Source organism: Lampetra planeri, chromosome 1 (assembly GCF_965212315.1).
Source record: "Lampetra planeri chromosome 1, kcLamPlan1.2.h2, whole genome shotgun sequence".
Taxonomy (NCBI): Eukaryota; Metazoa; Chordata; class Hyperoartia; order Petromyzontiformes; family Petromyzontidae; genus Lampetra; species Lampetra planeri.
The window spans coordinates 23,352,101-23,379,076 of record NC_136107.1 but is presented as its reverse complement, the minus strand read 5'-3'; the positions used below and the strand labels follow the sequence as shown (position 1 = coordinate 23,379,076).

The window sequence follows — 26,976 nt, the reverse complement described above, 5'->3', positions numbered from 1 at the left end:
CATCCAGAGCCACTGACTGCTGCCTTCTGCCGCCTCCGATACGGCTCTGATTGCCAAACGCTGGCTCTGGCCCTTAATTCCCAGGTCTCTAAGCAGTCTGGTTGTAGATGTTGCCACAAAACCTCTGCAGCCCACCTCCACTGGTCGGACTTCTGTTTTCTAGCCATGATGCCGTGCTTCGGCAGCTAGATCGGCATAGCGCAGATGTTTTCGTTCATAAGCCTCATCTACTGAGTCCTCCCAGGGTACTGTGAGCTCAATGATGAAGACCTTCTTGAGCGAACGGGACCAGAGCACCATGTCAGGTCTTAGGGTGGTGGTTGCGATCTCCGGAGGAAACACAAGTTGCCGGCCAATGTCAGCTAGCATTTTCCAGTCGTGGGCCAAGCGCAGCTGGTCTCGCTCTATTGGTGAAGAGCCGCTCTTCGGTGGTTTAGCCCCTTCGCGGACAAAGGTCGTCCGTAAGGGGTTTGATGCTGCTGGGGGTGGTAGGGAGTTGGTGGCAGCTCGCTTGTCCTCCAGGGCGGACGCAAGGTTTTTAAGGACTTGGTTGTGACGCCAAGTGTAGCGTCCTTGGGTGAGGCTTGTTTTACACCCTGTGAGAATGTGCCTGAGGTTGTCTGGCATGGAACAGTGGGCACAGTCCGGATCTTCACCATACCATTGGTGAAGATTAACTGGTGTTGGAAGGACGTCATATGTTGCTTTGATGGAAAAGCTCAACCACCTCGCTTCCATGGCCCACAAATCCTTCCAGCTGATCTTCCTCTTCTCCACACTGTCCCATCGAGTCCACTGTCCCTGTTTGGCAAGAGAGACTGCCTTGGCCCACCTTGCAGCCTCCTCCTGATGGCGTACTTCCTGCACTACCATCTTCCGCCGCTCTGGTGCAGTGGCCTTACTCCAAGGAGCACGGCTAGTTAGCCCAAGGCCTCCTCTCCCTTGCTGAACATGACCCACAATGTCAGCATGTCTGAGGGCTGCTGTTGCCTCCTGGACTGCTTTTCCTGGCCTCCATTTGCGCCCAGTTGCCAAGGTCGGCGCGTTGTTGCTCACCACTGGGTCTCGAGATTCATTCAGTGTCATCTGGAGCCTGGTTTTTGCACACTTGAATTCTTCGGTTAGACTGGTGAGGGGCAGCTTGAGGACACCATCTCCATAGAGGCCTATGGTGGTAAGGCATCGTGGAACTCCGAGCCACTTCTTTAAGTAGCTCGTGACTCCTCTTTCCATCTTCTCCACTGTTGAGATTGGAACATCATACACTGCTAGGGGCCACAACACCCGGGGTAGGAGACCAAACTGCAGACACCAGGCCTTTAACTTCCCAGGTAGCTGGGTGTTGTCGATTGACTGTAGGCTACTACTGATGTCTTTGCGCAGCTGTTGCACCTGGTCTTTGTCCTTCAGGCTTGCATCATACCACCTTCCAAGGCTTTTTACCGGCTGCTCAGACACTGTTGGGATTTGGTCATCTCCGATGAAGAATTTCAGGTCACAGAGTACTCCCTTCACAATCGAGATACTGCGTGACTTGGATGGTTTAATCTTCATACGGGCCCAGTTGATGTTCTCCTCGAGTTTTCTGAGCAGTCTCCTGGTGCATGGGACAGTGGTGGTCAATGTTGTAATGTCGTCCATGTAGGCTCTGAGTGGAGGGAGGCGAAAACCAGAGTCGACTCGCTGTCCACCAGCAACCCATTTTGAGGATCTGATGATAACCTCCATTGCCATTATGAATGCCAATGGAGAAATAGTACATCCCGCCATTATACCTACATTCAGGCATTGCCATGAGGTGGTGAACTCTGAGGTGGTGAAGCAGAACTGCAGATCCTGAAAGTACGACTTCACCAGGGTTGTGATGGTGTCCGGTATGTGGAAAAATCTGAAGGCAGACCACAGGAGTTCATGGGGCATAGAGCCAAATGCATTGGCGAGGTCGAGGAAGACTACATGGAGGTCCCTTTTCTCCACCTTGGCCATTTGGATCTGGTGCCAGATCATGCTGGAATGTTCCAAGCAGCCAGAGAACCCTGATATTCCTGCCTTCTGTACAGATATATCGATGTACGCATTCCTTTGCAGGTACTCGGCCATCCTCTGGGCAATGACCCTAAAGAAGATTTTACCCTCGACATTCAGTAAGGAGATTGGGCGGAATTGGCTGATGTTCACTGCATCCTTCTCCTTAGGGATCAGGACTCCGCCTGCCCTACGCCACACTTTCGGTATTATCTTTTTTTGCCAAGCTGTTCTCATAAGCCTCCAGAGGAACCTCAGGACGTCTGGTGCGTTCTTATACACTTTGTACGGGACTCCATTTGGCCCCGGGGCTGATGCTGTTCTTGCCCTTCGAACTGTGTTTTCCACCTCTTTCCATGTCGGAGGGCTGGTTTCAATATGATGTTCCGGGGGTTCAATGGGTGGGATATCTGATGGGATGGCCAGATGTTCATGTCGCTTTGAGTCAAAGTTTGTTGTTCTCAGGTGCTCTTCTAGGTCTTTCTTTGTTGTTTTTAGAACTCCACTTTTTTCCTTCGTGAAGAGACTTTTAAGGAACTTGAAGGGATCTTTATAGAATCGAGTTCTAGTTTGTTCTTTCTTCCTTCTGCGTTTCCGTAGGTTCTCTGCTCTACGGAGGGATGCCAACCGGGTTTTGATGTCAGCCTGAAGTGCCTCTATGCCCTCTTTTTCCACTTCCGAGGCTTTCTTCCACTGTTTCTTAAGCTGTCTCCTTTCTTGAACGAGGCGCTTGATTTCTTGTTGCCTCCTGGAAACTCCTGGGGTTGGAACCTTTCTCCCGCCTTTTGCCTCTTGCACTCCAAAGCTTTCTGCCCCGTACTCATAGATGATGTCCCCCATCCTCTCCAACTTCTTCTCCACTGTGCCTCGAAGTTTCCCGAGGGTCAAGGTAAGGTCAGTATTCACTGTTTCCACAACTTCTTGTCACTGGCGCCAGGCCACTTCACATACGGTCTGTGCCCTGGTAGTCTCCTCTCGACTGCAGGTCTGGGAGGCTGGGTGAGTTCCACTCCTGTTGTTGGTTCCACCTCAGTTGTTACTTCGGTGCTTGAGTTTACGTCCTCCATGACAGTGGTACTGATGCACTGCAAACTATGGTTTGCGTCCAGTTGCTGTGCTTCATTCGACTGATATCCCAACACGTAGAGAGGATGCTGTATTTGCCACAGTATAAGACCGTTGGGAAGTTAGTTTGAAGTTTGATATATATATTCATTCGATATTCGCAACCAGGCACTGCCTAGACTTATTACACCAACTGTAGTGTGAAGCTGGCCGAATGTGAATTGTTTCACAACCTTTACCTCAGCCGTGAATCGTGTGAAAATAAGTAATATTTAAAAATACTTATTTAAAACACGCTTTAATGAAATGTACCGTACCAGTAATGGCAGAACTCCACGACTCCAGGAAGGCTTGCCATTACGTAAAGGACCACCGTGGCCAATTACAGCCAACGTCAGTTGAGCGTGGACAATTAGACCCAAGGCGAAACATAACATATAAAAAGTATGTTTAAAAATATTTATTTTTCATTTTTATAATAGAATATAGTATTGTCATCAGTATGACACACGTATACCAAGTTTGCAGACGATGCGACATTGGGGAGTGGGTTAAAATTGAGTTACAAGATTTGAGGATACGACAACAGACAAGAGTTGAGGATACAACAACAGACAGTGAGTTTATCAAAAGCGTGTAAAAGAATGTTTTAAAATACGTTTTAGATTTTTTTTTATGATAGAATATAGTCTTGTCATCAGTATGACATAAGTATACCAATTTTGCAGTCGATAGCACATTGGGAAGTGGGTAAATTTTGAGTTACAAGATTTTTGAGGATACGACAACAGAGTTAAATAAAAGCGTGTAATAATAAAAATAATAAAAATGGTGAATATCAATCGAACGTGCTATATAAGCGTGTATAAAAGTGACGCGAATGAGCCATGTTCGTATAAGTTTGATACACGCGTAGGATGATGGTTTTTTCACTTCCACCTGTGATTAGCACGGTTGGCTACGTACAATGTGAAATAAGTTCAACATACATGCATTTCAATTCGATTCACAGCAAAGGTAATACACATTTCTTTAGAACTCTCTACTGTGCTTAAGTGGGGGAAATAGGCGAAGATCAAGGACATAAATGTTAGAACGTTTTGATAAGAGGTGGTTCTTCAAGACGAATGCCGTCAATCCCTGCCGTCACGTGCTGGAGTGAACTCACTGCGTTCTATTTATGCGCACAAGACTGAATTCGCAAGGGATATTATCACGTTCCAATGTCCCACTGATGAGTCTGAAATTGGCTCACCCATCATAATGTAGGAGTGGCAATAATAATAATTTACCAAAGTGGATTAATAACATTCGAGCACAGTGTTCTAATGGAGGGGACTTGCATCTGATGACTGCCTTTCTGACATCAGCTCAGCCTGATATTAGCGAGTACCAACGTGTTTCATGATTGATTGAATACATCTAATGCGTGTAACACTAACGCGCAACCTACCCAAATTAGATGATGCCATCAACCATCGCGTGGTTGATACAGAACAACATTCACTCGAGTTCTAGATTTGAAGTTTTCGTGACTGCAAGGGTCCATACTCTTTGGTTTTTACGGTAAAGTCACGTAGGTATAAAAGAGAAAATAAATTAAATCACGACGTTTCGGAAGCAACACAAGCAACGGTCTTTAGGTGTTGGGAACCCCAAAACACACATAGCCCAAGGGAGCACTGGGAACCCTGCAGTGATCATTAAGATACATTAAGTACGTATTCAATTAATGCAGCATTTACAACAAAAGCACGAATCTGTTGTCATTATTACAACGACGATACAACTACTGTCATGAATAATTATATTTAATGACTGCCCAGAACCAGTAGTCTTTTGGCTGACATTGGCGAAAATTCTCAGCTGAAATGCGACTGGGCAATAGAGTTGCAGAGATTTGTGTGAACTACCCTATTATCTCCATGTATAACGCTCCAACTATTTTAGTGATACATTTACAGCAAGGCAACCACGCAGAACGGGCTGGCGACGTTTCCCCCGCTTAGGATCGTTAACAAGTTTCTTTTGTTTGCTTTTATTCTTTCGGAGTCTTAAATGTGGTCTGGTGTGACCTGTGCAGCTCGCAGTGGCCTCCTTTGGCTGTGTTGCTGGCCACAGGTAACATCAGTGACAAAGTGATCCCTGAACTGCTCCTGCCAACTGTCCCCACTCCCCACCAACTTCTTTGCTAACCTGCACTGGACCAGTGTGGAGAATGTAGGTACATATGTTGGACTTTTTTCGCACCGTACGTAGCCAACTGTACCAATCGGACGTGCGGGGGAAGGACAATGAACTAAACACAAAAATCAGTTCTAAAGAAATGAGTTTTCAATGTAGATTTAAAAGTGCATAGCTCCAGTGGCTTCCTAATATCGGAAGGAAGAACGTTCCAGACGGCCGCAGAAGCACATGTGAAAGTGCGCGATGTGGTGATCATCTTTGTTTGATGGCTACCCCAAGCTGTTGCGAGGATAACCAGAGTTCGCGTGATGGTTTATGCTCCTTGATGAGCTCAGCAAGGTATTGTGGGTCTCTTGTAGCAAGCACTTTGCGTGGAGAAGTACTGCATATTAAAAGACCTCCAATGACAAACACCATCCTGCTGTGACATGGATCGTAATAAAATATTTAAAAATACTTTAAAAAAAACACGCTTTAATGAAATGTACTGTCCGAGCTGCCCCTCCCCCTGCCCACTTCCCCCATCGCCCCTCCCCTCCTTCCACATCCCCCGCCCCTGGGCGTGGCTCCCCGAGGCTTGCCGTGACGTCGGGGACCACGTGGTGATTTACGGGCAACGTCAGTTGAGCGTGGACAACTAGAGCCGTAAAAAATATTGTTTAAACATATTTATTTTTAATTTTCAATGATAGAATATAGTATTGTCATCAGTATGACATACCTATACCAAGTTTGCAGTCGATACGACATTGGGAATATGGTTGAAATTAAGTTACACGATTTTTTTATACGACAACACATACAGTAAGTTAAATAAAAGCGTGTAAAAAGTTTGAAAATGTATGTTTTGGAAATTTTTTATGATAGAATATCGTGTTGTCATCAGTATGACATACCTATACAAAGTTTGCAGTCGATAGCACATTGGGAAGTGTGTAAAAATTTAGTTACAAGATATATTTTTTGAGGATACAACAGATGAAGTGAGTTAAATAAAAGCGTGTAAAAATGGGCGTTGACAAATAAAATGGAACAAAAGCTAAAAAGTGTGCAAAGCAGCATGGAGAAGTGCAAGCTTGGAATATAACTGATAGCTATTTAGAGAAACACATAGATTACATAACATACATAAGTTAAATATATGACTGTAAAGAAAAGCAAGAATGCTTAAGCAGAACGTGTCGCTGCAAGGAATGATGGCTGGTGGTCGAGACTAATTACAGAGTGGCAGGCAAAGGAGGGAACACCACTGAGATGGAGATATGAAATCAGCTTGTGTGTAGGAGCTAGACTGATCGTTGCATAGCATAATTGTGAGAGATTGTGGGAGGCCTTCATCGAGAAGTGGATAGATAATGGCTGACGCTTATGACAGTACTAATCACTACAATAACAAGTACTCTGGAAATTGAGTACAGAAATAATGACAATAGCCACAACTCCAAAAGCTGGACGCACGTGCTAAGCATCTGCCATGGATAGCAAAGGCCATATCTATCAACTTTTGGTTAAAATATGATTACTTATTAATCATCAATAGAAGTGTAGTGTAATAGCGCCGGCTGGTGGACAAACAGTGCACACGCCGGTGAGCATATACACGGCTGTGTCGGCAGGGCGGAGGAACTGGGGCAAGGGTCAGGGAGGGCCCTATCTGGAAGCTCCTAGAACCTGCTAGTGGGTTTGAGAAGGGAGGCGCGGCCAGGGTGGAGTCAGGCCGCGCTGGTAGCGTTAACGGGGCCGAGAGTGGGAGCTCGAGGCTGCCGGTTCTTGGATTGGATTGTCTCGTCTTTGCTGTCGTCTCGTCGCCATCGTTTCTGCCGTCTTCGACCGATATTTCGCTGCTAGACAGCCTGTTCGCTGTCTCGGTCAGCGCCATCGATGTTAGACGGCTCGTGTTGTGTATAGGCTAGCGACTGTAGAGAGTGTGCAGGCGAGATCGTGTGTGTTCAATAAAGGTGCTTCTACAAACCTTGTCTCCGACTCCCTAACACTACAGAAGTGTGTGACTACAGTATTGGTTACTTATTAACATTTGGAACCATATACTTTTAACTGGTTACAATTTTTAAACGTAAGTTTTCAAATACATCTTTAACGGTGTGATAGCTAGTTAAAATATTAAGTGAGTTTAATGTGCTATCGGGGTTAAACATTGGACATGGACATTATGGAAGTGAGGCTTGTGGTTGCAGATGAGTTAGGGATACAGAGACACCATTTAGGAATAGTAGATTTCCCCATGTGAGAACCTAATAGTAATATTAAAAGGCAAATGCTATTCATAATTTTGATATTACAATTAGAAATTATTAACAATTAAGCATTGTCTGCACATTTAACATTCTTTTACATTTCAAAATCATGGAAATGTTTGTTATTAATTTGTGCATATATGGAAGTTTATATATTTGTGGGCTGAGATTAATGCCCCTTCGGGGTTGCTGTGCAGCTGCTGCTGCTGCTACCGTGGCTGCTGGTCTCCCCGTGCTCAGAGTGTATGCCATGGGCAGTGGCTGTCCTAGGCGGTCGGCCCCGGGGCAAACAGGGACACGGGGTCAGATCGAAGTCTGTGAGTGATCGTGGTACCACGCGGAGAAGCAAGCACGGTGTCTTGCGTCAATGGTTTACTGTCCTGAGTTGATTGTGGGTGTATCTTTACAATTATTTGCACTGTGCAGAACCTTTAAGGATGAGCTAGTGGAAGATGCTCATTCAACACGATTCCTTTTTGAGGAAATAATTGTCACAACAAAAAAATTGACATTGTAGCAAGTCAAAAGTATTTTATAAAAATCAATCCAAAAATATTTGAGACCATGATAAACGCCTCCCCCTCCACGTCTGTAAAGATGGAAATTAACCCTGATTCGTTTTCAGTACAAATGTTGTAAACAATATAACTTGAAGGATTTTATTTAAATCAGCCACTCAAATATAATTAGTTAGCCTGTTCCATTAGGTAAGTACTGTCATCGATGACTCTACTAATCTAATAACAGGAAAATAGTTGGGAAAAATAAGTCAACTCTATTACCAATATCCAGGATGGTCATGTCTATGCGTCGCTTCTCGGTGGCAGCCCCAACAGTCTGGAACGATATCCCTCTGCACATTCGCAGCATCACCTCAATCGCCTCCTTCAAGAGAAACTTAAAAACTCACCTCTACAATCATGCTTTCGAACTCCGCGCCTCTGAGTTGCGGCCACTACGTTTGCAAATTTGCGCGCGTTACATATTGAACTATTATTATTATTTATTATTATAGTACAGAGTTAGACTGATGGCCTTAATCTAAGTTGTCTTGTGGTTGTTGTTGTTGTTGTTTAACTTGCATCCCACTGGGATTTTTGCACACAGCGTTGGTGTACGGTATTTTTTCTGCAATATTTTACTGTTTTTTCTTGGATTTTCTGTTTGCACTCAGTCACATATTCACTTTAAGATGTTTTTTGTTCATGTTTTTGTTTTTTGTTTGTTGCGGTTGCACCCGAATCAAAAGCCGAATGGCTCACAGGGCTATACCTAATAAATGAACTTGAACTTGAACCACACGTGTCGCAAGGATGGGAGGCGATGGGCGAGGCTTGCTGATATCGGCATCCCCCACGTGACACTGGGGAGTGGCTTGTAGTAGGGGTTTCCAGCTTTCGGGAAGCACAATGTTGGGATGGTTACCATTTTAAAATGGGCCAGAGTAATTGTCCACAAAACAGTAAATTACACATGTTTAGCCGTTTAATCGACGTTAAACAACGAATCGCCAGAGCTCTACATGTAAGGAAATTGGTGTGTTTCTAAGATTCATTGCAGTAACCCTTAGAGCCAAACACTAGGGGGCGTCCTTTAACGCGGATGAATTTTTTTGGCAATGCTTCAATGCAAGTAAACAGACATCGATTTGTGCATTTTTTTTAAACTCTCCGAATATAACAGATGCCATTAAAAACATTCATGTTCAGTGACGTAACATGGACTATTAATAGAACAATTATTTGATCGTAAAATATTGCAATAATACTTTTGCCATTTGCGCATTATAGTTATAGATTCCCCCATATTTGCTCATTAATAACGTCATATGTTCTATTTTAACGTACCCGGAGGGAAGGCATATATTCGAGTAATACCGTAAATGGACCCCTTATATGAAGTTGTTCATTCCGTTAAAGGAAGATACGAGACACACACAGCCAATACTATATCTGTTTTAGATTCACTGTGTTGTACTCAGGCTGCGTATCGTGTGCTGTAGACAAGTTTACAGCGATGACAAAGCCAAAACAATAACACTACAGTGCTATTATTTAACATCAAAGCCGCATTGTTAAATTTGCATTTCCATAGCGCCCTCTCCTGATAGCAGACGTTTGTGCAACGTTATTTTAGCAATTTTTGTGATTTCTCATGTTACACAGTTGTTTTTTTTATTATTCATATTCACTTAATTGCTGTAATTAATTTTCTGATAATTGGTTTTTTACCCTTTTATCTGGCAACAAAACTGACACCTTTTTTAATTTTCTGTTTGGCTTTTGTCATTTGGGTGATCCAGTTCACTCTCCTGGTTTATTGAGATCTCACCTCGTTAAATGATCAAACTTGGCTTGATGAGATCCACACTGGAGTCGCCTGACGTCTCTCAACGAGGTGGTGGCCACGAGACTCGAAAAAGGACCAAATTTGTGGCTGTTACATGCTGAGAGCCGCTCCATGTTATCCTATGAAGAGTGGAGATTTTTAAAGATGCAACGGTGGCATTCTGTCCTGCCGCCAGGGAATAAGAATTGAGATAGGAATTAATAATTAATTTTTACAGAAGCAAATTCGAAGTGTCGCATTGCCATGGATCCATATATGTTTTTACATTGACATCTAATTGGGTTATTTGGGGTAGGGGGTGCGTCTTCCTCAACGACAAAAGCAACGTTTCATTTTCAATCAGCAGAGCAGTGGAATTTGCTCACGAGCATACAGGTCATGGGTTCAAATTCCAGTCAGCTCAGCCCATCATCCCCCATAGGAGCAATGAGCACAACCTGCTGAGTGTGGCTGCACCACTTGGTACAGGTGTGAAAACTTCGGTTGTTTATGTTGAAAACAAACTTGTCCTCACCATAGAAATGGAAACTTCCTCTCCTGATTTGGGACTTTTATCCCCAAAGTGGAATGATAATGCAGGTGCCACGGTGGCGGGACGTTAACTACTTCGCGTGGTATACAGGAGGTCATGGGTTCGATTCTCGACCGTGACACCTGTATATTTGGAGTTTGCATGTTCTCTCCCATGGTTGTGTGGGTATTTCTCTGGGTTCTCTGGTTTTCCCTCCGCATTTAGCAAAATGCGTTTAGAGTATTTGGCTGCTATAAATTTCCACAAGATATGCTATTTAGTTGAGCTGCCATTTGTGAAAAAACCCGCTATATTAGCTCAATGGGCCTTACCTGGTAAAATAAAATTGTTTAGTTTTACTTTGATAAGGATGAGGAATTGCGTTTACAGAGCCCTTAAGATATTTCAGCAAATCGACGAGCCTTACATTATGTCGCATCTAAATAATTCCAACGCCCTTCTGTAGTTTGAGGATGATGATTATGATGGACTGACAGTAGAGAATTGTTCATAGTATGACAGCCCATTGGGAAACTTTGTTCAGAGCAATACTGTATTATAATGTCGTTGTAATTGACCAATAGTTGTTAAGTTACCAAATGCAGTGCCGGATTATCCTCGTAGCAAAAGTAGCTACATATGCTACGGGCCCCGCACTTTCAAGGGCCCACGCTAAATGCTTTCAAGCTATCAATTCCGGTTCAGTGATTCTGCACTTGCTCTATTACTATCGTACTATACTGCCTTCAACTTTAATGAACGACTGGGTGTTTAAGGTTAGCGATTTGTCATATTATCTGGCTGTATTGAAAATAAAAAATACGATTATTTGACTCTACAAATAAAACATTTGTATTTTAAAATTTACGTCTTTTTTCATTTAGGGCCCCTTTATAACATATGCTACAGACCCCGCACGAGCTTTATCCGGCACTGGCCAAATGCAATACAATATTGCCATATGGAGATGTCAATATCCTGATTTAATATATGGAAAGTTCTATTTATTTGGTCACTACACCAACACATTTGCCTAACGCCTGCAAACATTGAAATGGCTTATTTTAACCAAGCCACAAAAACGTTTGGGTTTTAAAAACGGTTGGAGTTTTTATTATCAGTGACGAGGTTGCATTGTGAACCCTGGACCTGGAGGGCATTGCACACAGTGCACACAACAATCCACTGTTCATGAGATAAGCACACAAAACACAACAGTTCATGCAGAATGTCTGCATCAGATCCCTCCTCAACTCTTCGACGTCAGCCACACTGGGGGCTTTCCCCAACTTCCATCTCCGATAATCAAGGTTGGCTACGTACGGTGCGAAAGAAGTTTAACATACTCACGTAATGGGTTATAACAGCACCAATGTGAAAAGTATGATTCTCCACGGCGGCGCTAACGATTTCTTTATTGTACGGGACTATTGTGTACTTCTACGAGAGATCGTGAGCCCTCTTGTATCTGTGTAGGCTACAGCCAAGGGGCTGATCGCCCCGAATCCCTCCCCATGCCTCTTCCACAGCTCTATATATTCAAAAGGGGCATTGACCGAAACGTCGCCTGTTTAATTTTTTTTTTTAAAGCGGTGTTGTTTGACAAATGTGTTGAATTTCTTTTTGCAATTCATGCTTGAGCACCACTGCCAACGCAATATCACTCAATTATTCGTTTTATCTTACAGTCAGCTAAGTTCTATTCCTTACATTACCACGCCCCTCGCCGTGTTTAGCCCCGCCCCCTAGCAGAGTCCCGCTGCCCGCATCATATAACCCCGCCCCCTCAGTTACTAGCCACGCCCCTCATCACATTGCCCACGCTCCACCTTCGCTTCATCCTCAATTGCACCCCCCCCCCCTCCAGAGCCCCAACCCCATCCAGCCAGGTCCCCCCACCGCCCCCCCCACCGCCCCCCCACCCCCTGGTAGCCCCGCCCCGTACCCCACCATCCACACCCCCCCCCACGTCCCGTGGGGGGGGGGGTGCGTGACGGCGGAGTGCGGGCCAGCTTTTGTTCACTCTTCTTCCATCCTCGGCTCAGAGGAGCAGCTGAGAGAGAGGAGCTCAGCACCCTCCATGTGGAACTGAGTCCGGAGAATCCTGTCAGTGTGGCTGCTACATTCACGGTGGGTCCATCATCATCATCCTCATCTGCTGCTGCTGCACAGCACCGCTCTGCCAATCAGCATGATCATCAATGCCATCAAGTGTGCCCACCGGGCAGGAGGGCACACAGGGGCAGCTGGGGCATCATCTCGTATCTTCCCCACGAGGGCCATGACTCATTCTCTTTGTGGTTCCATTCCTTTCCTGGGTTCCGTGGTTGAGTGGTTCTTAACTTCGTATTTCCGTTGGTTCCATTAGTGTCGTGTCAATGGGTTTTCATTCAGATGTTAACTGCTTACTGAAAATGAACACTGCTATGGCCCGATTAAATCTGTGCTTTGGTAATGAGGCAAAGTGTAACGATGGACAGTGGTTAGTTACGTGTAAGATTCAATCTAGTGGGAGAGACCCATGGGCATCGGACAACATTTAATGTTAATGCTAGTAATAGTAATCAATACATGTTACAGAAGCTAGTAAATAGGTGAACAAGTCGGGACTCTAACCTGACACTTTTGAAAACGGTGTCATTCAAAATACACACGAATTATCTTGAGGAAACAAATCGGGTGGTCATCTCCCTCAAAGAGATCGTCTCTGGGTCAGTGAGCTCTCGGCAGGTTTTTGGTTGGTGCATGACATGTTTGATCGCTTGAGTGAGTGTGTAAGAGAACTCGTGCGGCGTTGTGAAACAGCATTTACCGTTCGGTTTGACATTTCCTGCCTCCATTTACTGGTTCGGAAATTAGGAATGGGCATCGTTGCTTGAAGTGGAAATGATCGCATGTGTTACACCGGGTAATGCTGTTACTACGGTATTTGTGTGAATTAACTATTCGTATCCTAATGCAGTAAAGTTGCATGACCAACTTTGCGCAAAGCAAATACGTTTTCTCAGAAATTAGTACACCAAGAGCCATCCATTAATGTAATGACCTGGAAACGAAGCAATGGTAAACCGTTGTTTTTCTTTTTTTTTCATGACGGCCACCCCCCTCGCCACATCCGTCATGGGGTTTGTTTGACCATACTTCACCATGCTGCTCGGTGAGGGATGGTTAAGGGGACCCGTGTCTGGTATAATTTCAGATGCCACTCAACACTGATGTTAGCCATGGGGTGGAATTTAACTCCGGTGAACTAATTACTCTGCCCCTGCTCCGCCACTAATACCGGTTCCGTATTAATCGTTATACCAATAATCCTGTAATAATCAATGATCTTTTTTTGATTATCTGTCCACCTCGATAAAATGTGATAAATTTACTCCTTCAAGCGGCACTTTGTTATGAGGGTAAATGAAAATCCATGACAATTCATAATTTAAATACAATTTAGATGTATGGCAGTGTCAAAATGGAACCTCATCTCGAGATGCTGTGCGGGAACAATGGGTGGATTTATTTTGTGCTGAGGTTGAGGAATAAAGGGGAGTTTTGAACCTGGAAATGAACTTTGGAAGGGAGTGAACAGAACAGTTGTTTTGGAGCAGGGAGCTTCAGCGGAGGGGTCGTAGTGTCCGACGAGATGGGAGAGGTATGAAGGGGTTGACTCATTTGAGGATTTTGAGGACGGGGAGTGGACTCTTGAAATTCAACTGGTATTTTGGGAGCTTGAGGGGCGTTCAGCATTACCGGGTGATGTTGTCTACTCTTTATGGGTGCGGGGTGAGGAGTTTGGCAGCAACATTCGGACACCTTTAGTTTCAAGGTGACGGATTGGAAGAGGCTGTAGGGAAGAGAGTTACAATACAGTAGTTGAGTCGGGATGAGGTCACGGTTGAGGGTCTCAGCAGCAGCTGGGGTGAGGAAATTGTGGATGTAGGAGATGTTGAACTGATGGAGATATGAGGTCCGGCAGAATGTAGCTATTTAAGAAGATAATTAATCTTCAGGACCAATTACAATTACAATGTTTTCCACGTACGGTGCGAAATAAGTTCATACATACACACGTCAGAGATTAGGAGATGTACTCAAACTTTCGTCTTTTCTGCATGTTGACTCTTTGCCGATGAGGAGTGCTTCAGTTTTGACAACATTCTCCCACAACCTCTGCATACCCTTGGATGTTACATGCTTTATGCTATTCTTTACTTTATATAATCGTATATGAAGCAATTTCTCACGAAATTATCCAATAACAAGAACAATTCAACACAATCGCCCATAACATTGTTTTCAACTGAAGCACTGTATGAGGGATAATATTAGTTTGGGTCATATTTATTCGAATAAATCATTGTTTACAACTTTCTAAAATTAATACTGATGGCTTTCCAGAGACTGAGATTAAATAGGTGTGACTGGAGCTAATGTAACCATGTACTGCCCAAGGTTAATAAAAAGCCATTAGGAGCCGTCCATAAATGAAATCACGCGATTTTGGCCGATTTTTGACCCCCCCCCCTCGTCACACGGCGTCACAAAAAGTCAGACCTCAAATATAACGTCACAAAGCTCTGCCCCACCCCAAAAACACATACTGTATTTCCATTTTTAAAATAAAACATGCTTCAAATCACTTTAAACTATTGTCATTTTAGTGCGTATTTAATGTGGCGCTGCACTCTGATGTTGTAGGAGAAAACATTTATTAAAAAGGAGGCGTTGGAAAGCTGAAATTTAGCATAACATTCACTTGAAAATATTCAACGTCTAACTAAAACTGCAGATGTTCAGAATATTATATTGAAATTCTTTTATAATTATAACATATTAAAATGAATTATAACTATAAAAAAATTTCTTCAAACTTTGTAGTAGAACGAAGCAAATTGGAGAGTACAATAAAAAAAATCACACATTCATTCCACAGAATGAAAAGCCCTGGTATAATTACTAGAATCTAAATGTTTAATAAAAATCATTCAAAACATTTACAAAATGTATGCTTCTCCATTCTCCCACGGAGAAGCAAAATGCTCCTTCATGAAATAAATAAAAGGTGACCTTAGTGAATTTAAATATCAAATAGTTAATGCAAATGCATCAAAATTAGTGTTGTTATAACAATTCTATTTAATTAATATTTATTTAAAGTTGCGCATTTTGATGTGACGTCACATTTCTCAAACCCTCGTCACACATCGTCACACATAATCACAAATGTCTGACCCCCCTCCTCCCTCCCTCGGTGCGTGACGTCATTTATGGACGGCCCCTTTCTAGCGAGGAAACATTACTATCAAAGCAAGGTCAAGCAACGCAGAAAATGTTCCAATGAAGCAGATGCTGGTGTTTATATTTAGCCTCAGGTACAATCTATGAAGCATACGTTCCCCCCTCGTTACCGTTGTTGATCTGACTCAATTACGTTTCCGAATTACAAGCTCTGCCTCTGGGCCTTGCATCAAGAATGATCAAATTACTCAAAAGTAAACGCGTAGACTCGGTTGTAATGTTTGGTGCCATCAGCGAGACAGTGATCTTGCACCCTTAGGGTGTGTCTCAATGCCACTGGGTACAGGGTTTGAAGGTTGCAGGTTCAGGGCCACGTGGCAATAAACCTGACAAGTGACTCGTTGAAAATGCACAGGACTTTCCTCACCAGCGGTGGTAAAGCTGGGTGATAACGACGCCCAGCCCTTAAGGCTCATATTCGTGAGATGAGGGTAAGGACCTTGCATGGGCCCTGTAAAAAAAGTCCATCTTCGATTGCTTCATAAAATATATGCCCCTCCTAGTGATTAGGGGCCATGTTCGGCACATTGGGTGGTTTTCAGCCTGTTTGTTTATGTGTAGCCAATTTTCACGGCCGCCTGCCAGGTTACTTTCTTTTCTGTGTCATGCCGAACAATGAACCACCACTGTGAAGGTGTGACAGATTTCTGTAGAATATTTTATTTATTTATCCTCCTCACCAAAGGTTGACGTGGATACAATGAGCAAATAATTTGGTGAAGATGCGTTGGCAGCATCACCAAATGAAAGATAGACATTTAAACAGAACAACGCAACACATTCGTCACAAACACCGCATTAAAAGAAAAAAAGAACATTAATCATAGGTGACGTTTTGGACAATGGTCTGCACAGCACATAGAGAGGGCCAGAGAGATTGAGTTAATAAAGGTTGGAGACTGCACTTAACAACATGGGGCCTGATGAATAATACATTTAAAAAATGTGTCTGGTGACCAGATTTGAATTAGGCATATGAGTAACATACAAACACTTCACAAATAAAAATATTTATACTCAATAAACTAATCTATATATATAAAAGGTAACTTTGTGAATATGTGTGTCTCTTCAAAATCTTTAGCATACTGCCCGACATGCAACAAACTTGAAATTTGGCATGTGGGTATCTTCCAGACTGTTCACAATGCAAAAAGTATAAAAATAGACTTTTGTAATTTGGGAGGGGGGGGGGGTGCAATAATGAATATATATTGAGCATCACATCTGTGATGTCACCCGCATGCGGCAGCGTTATGCAGGGTGCCTGCTGACGTCACGCACCCCCACCCCACCCTCCGCGTAGGCCGTGTATTAATCCAAGACAATAATCCATGTCCCGGGCGAAGCCGGGTAGTAAAGCTAGTTTATAATAAAAGTTGCTGGCACATTGCATTTTGCATTGTGCCATTAACATTTGATATTTTTAAATATTAGTGAGTTTTGTGCGCATGTGTGCCAGCTTGGAATTCTCCTGCCTTGTGCACATAATCAACATCCATTCCGTAATGCATCTGGGAATCCAGAGGATCACAGCTGGCAACGACCAGCGTAACATGCGAGTGTGCCACACTAGTTGCAAGTTAGGCATGACCATTTTAGGGCTGACCATCAAAGCGTCTGAGGTCGTTGCGCCTGACAACTGGGTGTGACTTGAGCAGTTGTTCAATTGTTTAAAGGCCCTCACGTGTCAAATGTGGATATGAATTTAGATCTTAGACACGAAACTTGGCACTCGTGACTGAATAAAAAAAGGTAACAGGAATATAATCGCTATAATAAACTGATGGGCATTTCATCGTTGACGCTGATACAGTACTTGTTTCTAAGAGTGGCAAATTAATCAGAGGCATGTCTTAATATAATTCAACTATGCTGTTAATTTATACTTTTTTAAAGTTCTACTTGGTTGTTAACTTAATACAACACCAATTCCGAATGACCGTCGGTATACATAGGAAGAAAAGGCTCTGAACATAAGTTTAATATTGATTTGGAGCTTTCGTGACTGCAATGATTAATAATCTTAGTTTTTTTCGGTAAAGTCACGTAGGTAAAAATTAATAAGAAAATAAAATAATAATAATAAATGAAAATAACTCAATTTAATCACGACGTTTCGGAGGCAACACAAGTCTCCGTCTTCAGGTGGGACAGTCACAGCCAAATTTACTGTATCAAGTGAAGTATTTCGGTTAAAGTCACGTAGATAGAGAGAACCAAAGAACAAGTTTAATAGTCATTTGGTTTCAATGATGATTCATTTTGCAGGAAACTCAGAAAGTGTGGTTCGCAGAAATAGATTTGTGTACGCTTTAAAAAAAATCCTCACCACCATGGCCAGACTGAACATCACACGTACGTACATACGGACGCACGCGCGGTGGGTAATTAGGGTTTTTATGCGGCCTCGGAGTCGCTTGCAGAGCAATGTGGCCATATGTGCAGGGAGCACTGGGCGCGAGAGATGGGAATGCACCGAGTGTTCCAGCCACTGCAATGACAATTGGGGAGGTGTCGTTCCACTCCGCCAAGCGCGTTCGAAGACTCCACGATTAAACTTTTATGAGCCCCCCGCCCCCTCCCCCCAACCCCATCTCTCTTCCCCCTAACCCCTCCCCCCAACCAGCCCCCTCCCCCCCCATCGCCACTGTTTTATTTGAAATGTATATGGTGTTAAAATAATTTAGCAATTTCCATGTGAGTTTAATAGAGCATTATTTATATAATACTACATTTACGTATTGATTATATATCTGCATTTCGAATGGAATCATTGAGCTGCCTGCTGTTTTTTGTTGAACTCTTTCGCGATTTTTTTGTCAATGAAGGACAGGAGACAACATTAGAAATCATTGGCGGCAAAAAAAAATAGTTTCAAATCATACATTGGCTGCATTTGTTTTTTTTTAAATGAGAGATAGCTCCCTGGGTTGCATCCATGCGATCGCGTAACGTGGTTGGTTGTGCCGCTAAATTGTAGCAATTACTCAAATAACTGAAAGCTCACCCGAGCTTATGACCAAGAGATACAAATACATAGCCCGCTCTTGCTAAGAGAAGAGTGTCACACAATGTTTAGAGCCCACAAATTTGGACAGGGATAAGCGTGCCCTCTGAAGGACAGCACGCTTTTGTAAATGCACACTCGGGTGCTCAGCGGGCAGGGCTGTGATTGCAGTTACAGGCAAGTGACCCATGACCTCGAAGACCAGCTGGCATCCTCAGTGCCTAACCCAGCCACCCCAATTTGGAGAATGTTTTACTTTCTCTGCACAATGCGTCACTAATGGACAAGAGCAACTGGATAATGCCTTGGACTTCTTCGAGTTATTACGTGTACCTAATCGACGTGTGCATGCATTAACCGGGAAATTACGTAATTCCGTGTCCTCAATATGAAGTGGTAGCACCAACTGGTGTTCGTCGATGTGAGTACAATTTGGACAAACCCCCTCCCCCCTTTAGCCAGCGTGTGGCATTCTTGTTTGCCTCTGGTAGCCCAGTCATAATCTCATTGAGTTCATCAATCAAAGCCTCTATCTGGAGTTCTTTGGTAATTATTTATTTTTGATCTGCCGTTATCTTGACACATGTTGGATGTTTGGCTTTATAAACAAGTACTACTTTCTCATTTCATTAAAAAAAAATTTTTTGTGTTTAGTTTGTTGCCCTTCCCCCGCACCTCCGATTAGCAAGGTTTGCTACCTACTGTGTGACAAGTTCAACATACATACAACTACAATGTTTAGTGGTTCACTAAATATTCCATTGACTGTAACCCGTTACTAGTCATATAGGCCTAGGCATTGTATACATTAGGCATTTTAGGCCTAATACTATTTTTACATTTTAACAGTTTGCCGCTTATTATGATTGTTGTCAATTCACACCTTAAATATGTGATTCAGGGCCCAAGAGGGCATACCTGTGATTGCCATGTCGTGCAGAGTAGCAAGAAAAAGAGTAAAATAGTAGAAGCAACTTTGTAAATTGTAACCTTAACATTATATTAAAAAAGTGCCTGAAAGTGGGGGGAAATGTAAAAAAACCTCGAACAATTTATCTGATAGAATAAAAGGTGTGTTGATAAAGAGGATAAATTGAAGATGCTCAATGAAGATTTAACTCGCACAACTCTGTCAAAAAAAGATTAGAAACAACACAAATACCTTGCCTTACTCAGAATCATGAACACTTCGTCGACTTTAAATGGAACAGATTGATATTTAAAGGTTAAAACGGAGCAAACTCGCTTTCAAAAAAATTACTGCCGTTGACATTGAGTAAAATTACCTTGCGGTGTCTGTATTCCTCGTGGCCTCAATCGTCGAAGTGACAGGTACTAAACACATGTTAATTGGTGAATTGTACATTCTCTCCAGATGTAGATTAAAATAAATGTCAGAGGATAGAAAAAAAACCCAGCATAGAACATTTTAAAAGGGCAACTATTCTGCCAAAGACCCGTGTCCCATCAACTCGTAAATGTCGTGTAGTTCTAAATGATTGAATAGACATTTTCAGGCAGAAATCCAACCAATGCGTAATTAATTGTGTGAAAATGCGTCCGTTGGCACAGCAGATGCTGGCACTTCCCTTTCAGGGCTTCTGATTAACCTGGTGGATAAAGGGATGGGTATGGATAATATTAGGTTTTGAAATAAAAGACTTTGCTTTTAATTAATGAGCCTTTGGCCCCTGAAATCTCGCCATGGCTAGTCTACCGTATAAATGTGTCTGATTCAAGGTGATTATGCTTTTGATGTGTTTCAATGTGTTCATCCATTTAATGTTATACTCCTTTTTGGTAAATTTTATGGCATCAGATAATTAAATATAAAGTACCTGCAAGTTTGAAGAAACGAGGAAAAGCCTACTTTTTTTTTTAGACGCCCCACATTAAGTTTCCAAATTCATGTAAAGTAAGATGCAGCTCAAAAATACAAATAACGTTTACCGTCTTGGCACAAAGCTGGTGATCCATATTGTTTAAAATGAATATTAATCTCTATTATTGCAAACAAACAAAGCATTTGCATTTAGTCAGGGGCGCACTTGTGATGTCACTGCTGTGCCACTCCTTTACCTTCTAACACGTCACAAACGGTGATGTTGTTAGGGCACTTAAGGTGTAATCTTGTGTTTTCTTTGTTGCCGTATTTGATACACAACGTGATGCGTGTTTGCTAAACTACCGCATTAAGCATCTGGGAGGCGTATCCATATACTATGCATGATGACGCAGTCTTGCCGATCACTGGAGGTGCGCTTCATGAGATTCACTTCATAATATTGATATTGTGTGGATTATTGAAGCTTATGGCAAATGTCTCACAATCGACGTATTAAATTTGTAGATCTCGTATGTAATCGACTCAAGTGATCACTGCAGCTGTTCGTGGTGCTACATTCTCCACAATGTGAACAACATAAATAAACAATTCTTGAAACGCATCGTTGACCCTTAACCGTAACGTTTCATCGAAGTGCCTTGCGGTGGGAATGGTGGGCGGATAGTTACACCCATATTGTTTACTGTATCGGAAATTTAAGTGATATTTATTAGCAGTAACTTCCCCCTGTGTGCAATGATTTTCCCGATGTACAATGCAGTACAGTACTTATAAAGTTATGCAACAACATTAGGTTTTATGAGGAGGTCTACTGAGAGCACAAAGTCCAGTGGGATAAAAAAAAACCTTTCTATGATCATGCTGCTACATCAGTCCCTCGTTCCTTCCTCTCCCATCTGCTCCTGCTCGAGTGTGATTAAGTGTGTCGTCTCATCCCAGAGACTGCAGTGATCGGCCATCATGGAGCAGAGCAAGGTGACCTCGCTGCTGGACGACAAGGTGGGCTTGGCGGACATGGTGCTGCTGGATCCCCTCAGCGAAGAGTCCTTCCTCGAAAACCTCAAGGAACGCTTCAAGCACAACGAGTTCTACGTACGTGCGACCCCCACCACTTCACTGCGTCCCACCCCCTTCCTAGCACACTTCGGCGTAAAACATAAATGTGGTGGCTCGGGGGGGTAGAAAGAACAGGGAGCTCTGGGAATATGCTAAGCCATTCCGGCTTATCAAAAATATACTTTTTTTAAATGTGTTTTTTTGTGTGCGAATAACAGCCCATCACAATGCACGAGCGATAGGGTAAAAGGGGGTACAGGTATTTCACGGATGACAAGCCCGAGGGGAAAAGGGGAGGGAAGAGCGATTGGGCTCACTGCTCCCCTACTCACGGAGAGAATATACTCGAACAGAAATCAAACGTAATCCTTTTAAGTAGTGAGATCAAATGGTCTTAGCTAAATTACTATTCCCCCCCCCCCCCCAGCTTAATGAATGAGCCTTTGGCCCCTCAAATCTCATCATGTCCTGTCTACCATATAAATGTATCTGATTCAAGGTGATTATGCTGTTGATGTGTTTTAATGTGTTTATGCCACAAGACACACACTTGCTTGCATGTATACACATGTCTAAAGCACACCTTTCACACTTTCTGTTGTATCGGCGGCAACGGTGGTTCTGCATCGCCATGCACTTGCCTCACACATTTTAGTTGTGGTTGTTTTTGGGATGGAGTGGTTGGGGCAATGATGCACGGCACTTCGCTGTGCGCCTGCAAGTTCCCGGTCACGGCTAGCATCGGTGGCAAGATTTATTTTGAACAAGTCCTAAGTCTTTAATTCTAGATTTGAAGCTTTCGTGACTGCAAGGATTCATATTCTTAGGTTTTTTCGGTAAAGTCACGTAGGCAAAAAATTAAAATTAAAATTAATAAAAGTAAAATAAAAATAAAAAATCACGACGTTTCGGAGACAACACAAGCTTCCCATAAGGTTAAGTAGCGGTATACATGTTATTTACGATGCAACAGTATTGCTAATCGCTGCATTCATTTTCCTCCGTCCCATGTGTCTAGCCCCGTCTGTTAACCATGGGTGAAAAACCATAATTCACCTCTTCAGATAATTGCATATGTTATTGGTCTCGGCTACTCACGGAGCACGTTGTACAGACCTCGCTCAAATCCTTGAAAGCCCAGACTGATGATTGCATAGTTTTCTGCTCTTTGACATTTCATGGTATGAATTAGAAGTCATAAACATGAATACGTAGTTTGAATATCGATCTATTTGACACACCTCCCACAGAGTGCAAAGGTGCTTAGATACGTGTGACAAGACATACAGACCTCACAAGAATGTACACCCTTTGTATTGTTGTCCGTTAAAGGTAACAAGAATCATGAGAACATTTGAATACATTATTGTTTCTTTTTTTAAGAGGTGGTATGAATGTAAATCAAAGGTGAAAGTGAGATAACGTGTAGTCCATAACAGGATCGGCCACTGCATAGAAGCCCCGCGGTTGTATGTGTGCGTGCGTGCATGTGTGCTGTCAGTGGAGTGGTAATAGGACACAGATTGACCACTAGACTTCTACAGTTTTAAAAGCGCTCGAGTCTGGAAAGCTCTGTAAACGCAAACCAGATGTTGCTTGGAAATGGGAATGTTCTGCCCGAAGGCATGTTTTTTGTGACAAAAATACAATGACAAAATAATCTTATAATAGTGTATGTGTTTTACGTGTAAGGGGCATGCATATATATATTTTTGTAAGTTAAATATTTGTTGTTGTTGCCAAAAGTGAATTGAAAATTGTTGCTGATCCGCAATCAAGTTTGTATTTATCTCAAGTCGATATCGAAATGAGCTGCACATCTCTCTCGCTTCTCATCATTAATTTGTGTGTGATTGAAGGAATGATGAAGTAACAGAAATAGGAACATGTTTGCAGTTGTTGGAGCACTAACTTTATTATTATTTAATATATATAATTAATTGAAGGTGGGCGGGTTACCAGCCCCTCGTACCCATCCAGAGCCCCCTTTTGGCCGCTGTGGTGGTCACAAACGCCATGAGGGGAAAGGCCAATAGGAATTGGCCTTACCCCCACAGCACTGTCCACGACAGCGTTGCCCATCCAGCACCACGAGGAGGTAGGGGGTTGTTTTGCCAGACAACACAGAGACGTACAGAGAGAGACACACAACATAGACACACAGAGACCCAATGCCTCTTTGTCGTGGCCTTAAATAGAGAGGGGGGGGGGACAGAGAGAGAGGTGGGTCTGCTGGAGCAGAGAAATTAGCATGTCAATGAGAGAGTTGTGTGGAAATCCACCCTGAAGCGGCCGGGGGAGAGAATTTAGCATGTCAATGAGAGAGCTGTGTGGAAATCCACACAGCTCTCTCATGGGAATGTGTTTTGTCTCTCTCTCAAATTTAGTTCTACCTGATGACAACTGCTTGTGTTGCAATCGAAACGTCGTATTCTATTATTTAACTTATTTTCTTTCTACGTGACTTTACCGAAAGAACAAAAGAGTAATTCCTGCAGTCACGAAAGCTTCAAATCAAGTTTAATATAATAATCCATAGTTTTAGAAAATACAGTGATCAGACATGATTTTTCAGCAAAGCATTGCACGCCTTCTTTGAACACCTAGTGGCTATGCTTATAAAAGGTACAGGACACTTGAATTACCATGCATTTCTCCCTCTGCTGACAGACGTACATTGGGAACGTGGTCCTGTCGGTGAACCCTTACAAGCCGCTGACTATCTACTCCGCGGAGAAAGTGGAGGAGTATCGCAACCGGAACATCTACGAGCTCAGCCCCCATGTGTGAGCATCCTCGACTGTGCCTCTCATAGTCTCACAGGCACTGGGGGCTATTGTCTACAAGTGTCTTGTTTCACTATTATTTTCATCATCTGTCTGCTGTACTAAGCCATATGCCGTGATTATTGTTATTTAGAGTTTAAAAATGCTTATATTGAGAAGGTAAAATGCGACGTAGGTGGTTGCATTTTTTAGGTTGAAAAACGCACGTCTCTTGAATTAATTACTCCTTATAAAAGTAAAATTGTCAATTCTACACTCTTCTACTGGGAGCACAATAACATGTCTGGCAAGGGAATTATTTGCAGATAATGATAAACACCACCAATGAATTTATATCATCCAATCATTGTAAGATAAACATTTTGGTGGATTAATGTGGGGATTTCCGGATAAAAAGGCATGTAGTCTCTTCAAAGACTTTCTTTGCATTGAGTTAGACAAAACATAGTCACACCAGACTAATTAAAAGATGAAAGGCAAAGCATTTGTGTGGTGCTGCTGTTTGCTGCTATAAATGTCCAAATAATAAGCCAATTTGTTGAGCTATCATTTGTGGCCAGTTCGCTTTTGACAAATATGTTGGCTTTGTTTGGTAGGATGGGGATGGTTTAGTTTCATTTGTATGTGTTTGGGTTATTTGTTTACCTTTCTTGTACTTTGCACTGTTATCATGTTTTTGTACTGTTTGATGTTGTAACATTCTTACCCGCCCCGACTGGACATCTGTGAAGAAGAGCGTTATAGCTCATCAGATTCCTCCAGTATAAAGTAATATTCAGGTTCTGATACGTGTAGTCTTGTATAAATGTTACATGTGTGGTTTGTAATTATTTCTCGTGTAGCAACAGAACAATATAACGCGTAGTCTTGAATCTCGGTGCCGTAATGTATGCGCAGGTGGTTGCAGGGAGTTGTGATATTACGAAAGTGTTGGGGGTAAATATTCACACGTGCTGTATACCAGACTTGCTGTAGATGCTATTATTTTAGTAAATTCGGCATATGCTCTTTGGGAAAAGGTTGATAAAAAAAATAGTTTTTTAATGATCAAAGCTAGTTGGTTAAAACATTGCATCATTGGCCACAATGTATATGTATTATTTTGAAACGAACAATGCAATGGAACATGGGATATTCCTATATGAAAAGTGATACCATTGCACTGCAGCACTAAGACCAACACAAAGCTTGCACCAGTGGTACTCATCACGAGGTATTTATTCACATGTATTCAATCTGGTTACTTGTACATCCTAAGCGTTAAACAAGGTTGTGTTTTCACGTTTTTATTGACATACGTTTAAGGTCAGGATTCGACAGCAGACTGCATAGTTGAAAGAACGAAGAAAAAAAAATCAAATTCCTTCGCTAATTACAACCATGTGTAGAGTCCCACAGGGGTTGGTCGTTTGCTTGCAAGGTAATGTGTTTATCGCAGAAAAGTTCACGGAGCTTTTTAAAATTCTTGACGCCACCTCCTTGTTTTTTTTTTTAAGTTGACTCCATAGCAAAATTGGCATGCTTCCCCCACGGATCAGAATCCATGATTTTAGCACTTTATCTATCACCTTTTTCGTCTTCTTTGTCACTGAAGAAATCACGTGTCTGAAAACCAACGCTTCCACTTCAAAGCCATGCCATTCAATTTCCCAACTACAGCGGCGTGCACAGCCGGGACAACAAACACACGAACAGCATAGTCCTGTTTGCATTTTCATTGGGTGGCAGCACTGCTGAAAAACGTAAATTCTGAATGCCTCTCTTGTATGGTAGACACAGAGGAACTGACAAGGACATAAAAGACACAATGCCCAACAAACATCACCTTCAAATAATCTCAACATAATATCGAGTTTCTCCAGAAAAACCTTAACGTTCTGTTCCCCTTGCTGTGTTGTTGATAGAGGCCTTTGAGCATTGTTATTGTGTGCACTTTTTACCTCCTGGTCTCTGCATTTTTAAGTAGCTCACACACACACTTCTAATGTAGCTCAAGTTCAGTTCACATGGGATATCCTCTACAGTTCTCTATCAAGAAATATCTCTTTACCCCTGGACCACAGCCACAAGCCTTGCTCTGTGGAAGACTCAAAATCCCATAAAAAGTCACGTTTCAAACCAATTGACATGGCCTGGTAATGACCTCCTAAGCTGGCAAACTGACAATGTGGGGATTCTTGGTGGTTCATTTCTGCGTTGGTTTACATATTAAGTGTTTTATTAGATGAAGTGTGTTCACATGTAAAGGGACTTCTTCATCTGCTGTTGCTCCTGAGAGCTGAAGAGGTTAAATATTTTTATTTTATTTTACCAGGTAAGGCCCACTGAGCTATAAAGCTCTTTTACAGAAGAAACTTGGCCAGAAATGATAGCATTGTGAAGTGCCTTATTATATGGAAATTTATAGCAGCCAATACTCTCAATGCCATAATGTTATTTAGTCATTTTAGAAACTGTTAATGTACGTGTAAAGCGTATATTTACTTGTTCTGTCTGAAAGTGAATGGATGTTTCTTTTTCTCACTGATTGTGTGAGGATTTTGGAATTGTATAACACCAAGACTATCAATTAAATGCACAAAGAGCATGTACCC

General features: G+C 42.5%; 1 protein-coding gene across 3 annotated transcripts in view; it reads left to right on the top strand.

The window, feature by feature from the left end:
- The first annotated feature begins 12,392 nt into the window (after window positions 1-12,392).
- Window positions 12,393-26,976, top strand: part of LOC144720356 (unconventional myosin-Ib-like) — a 119,753-nt gene continuing 105,169 nt past the window's right edge. For all 3 annotated transcript variants that reach the window (XM_078597089.1, XM_078597080.1, XM_078597072.1), the window contains exons 1-3: window positions 12,393-12,522; window positions 21,480-21,632; window positions 24,267-24,382. In XM_078597089.1, the coding sequence (XP_078453215.1) occupies window positions 21,501-21,632; window positions 24,267-24,382 (248 nt within the window). In that variant the 5' untranslated portion in view covers window positions 12,393-12,522; window positions 21,480-21,500. The remainder of the gene's footprint in view (window positions 12,523-21,479; window positions 21,633-24,266; window positions 24,383-26,976) is intronic.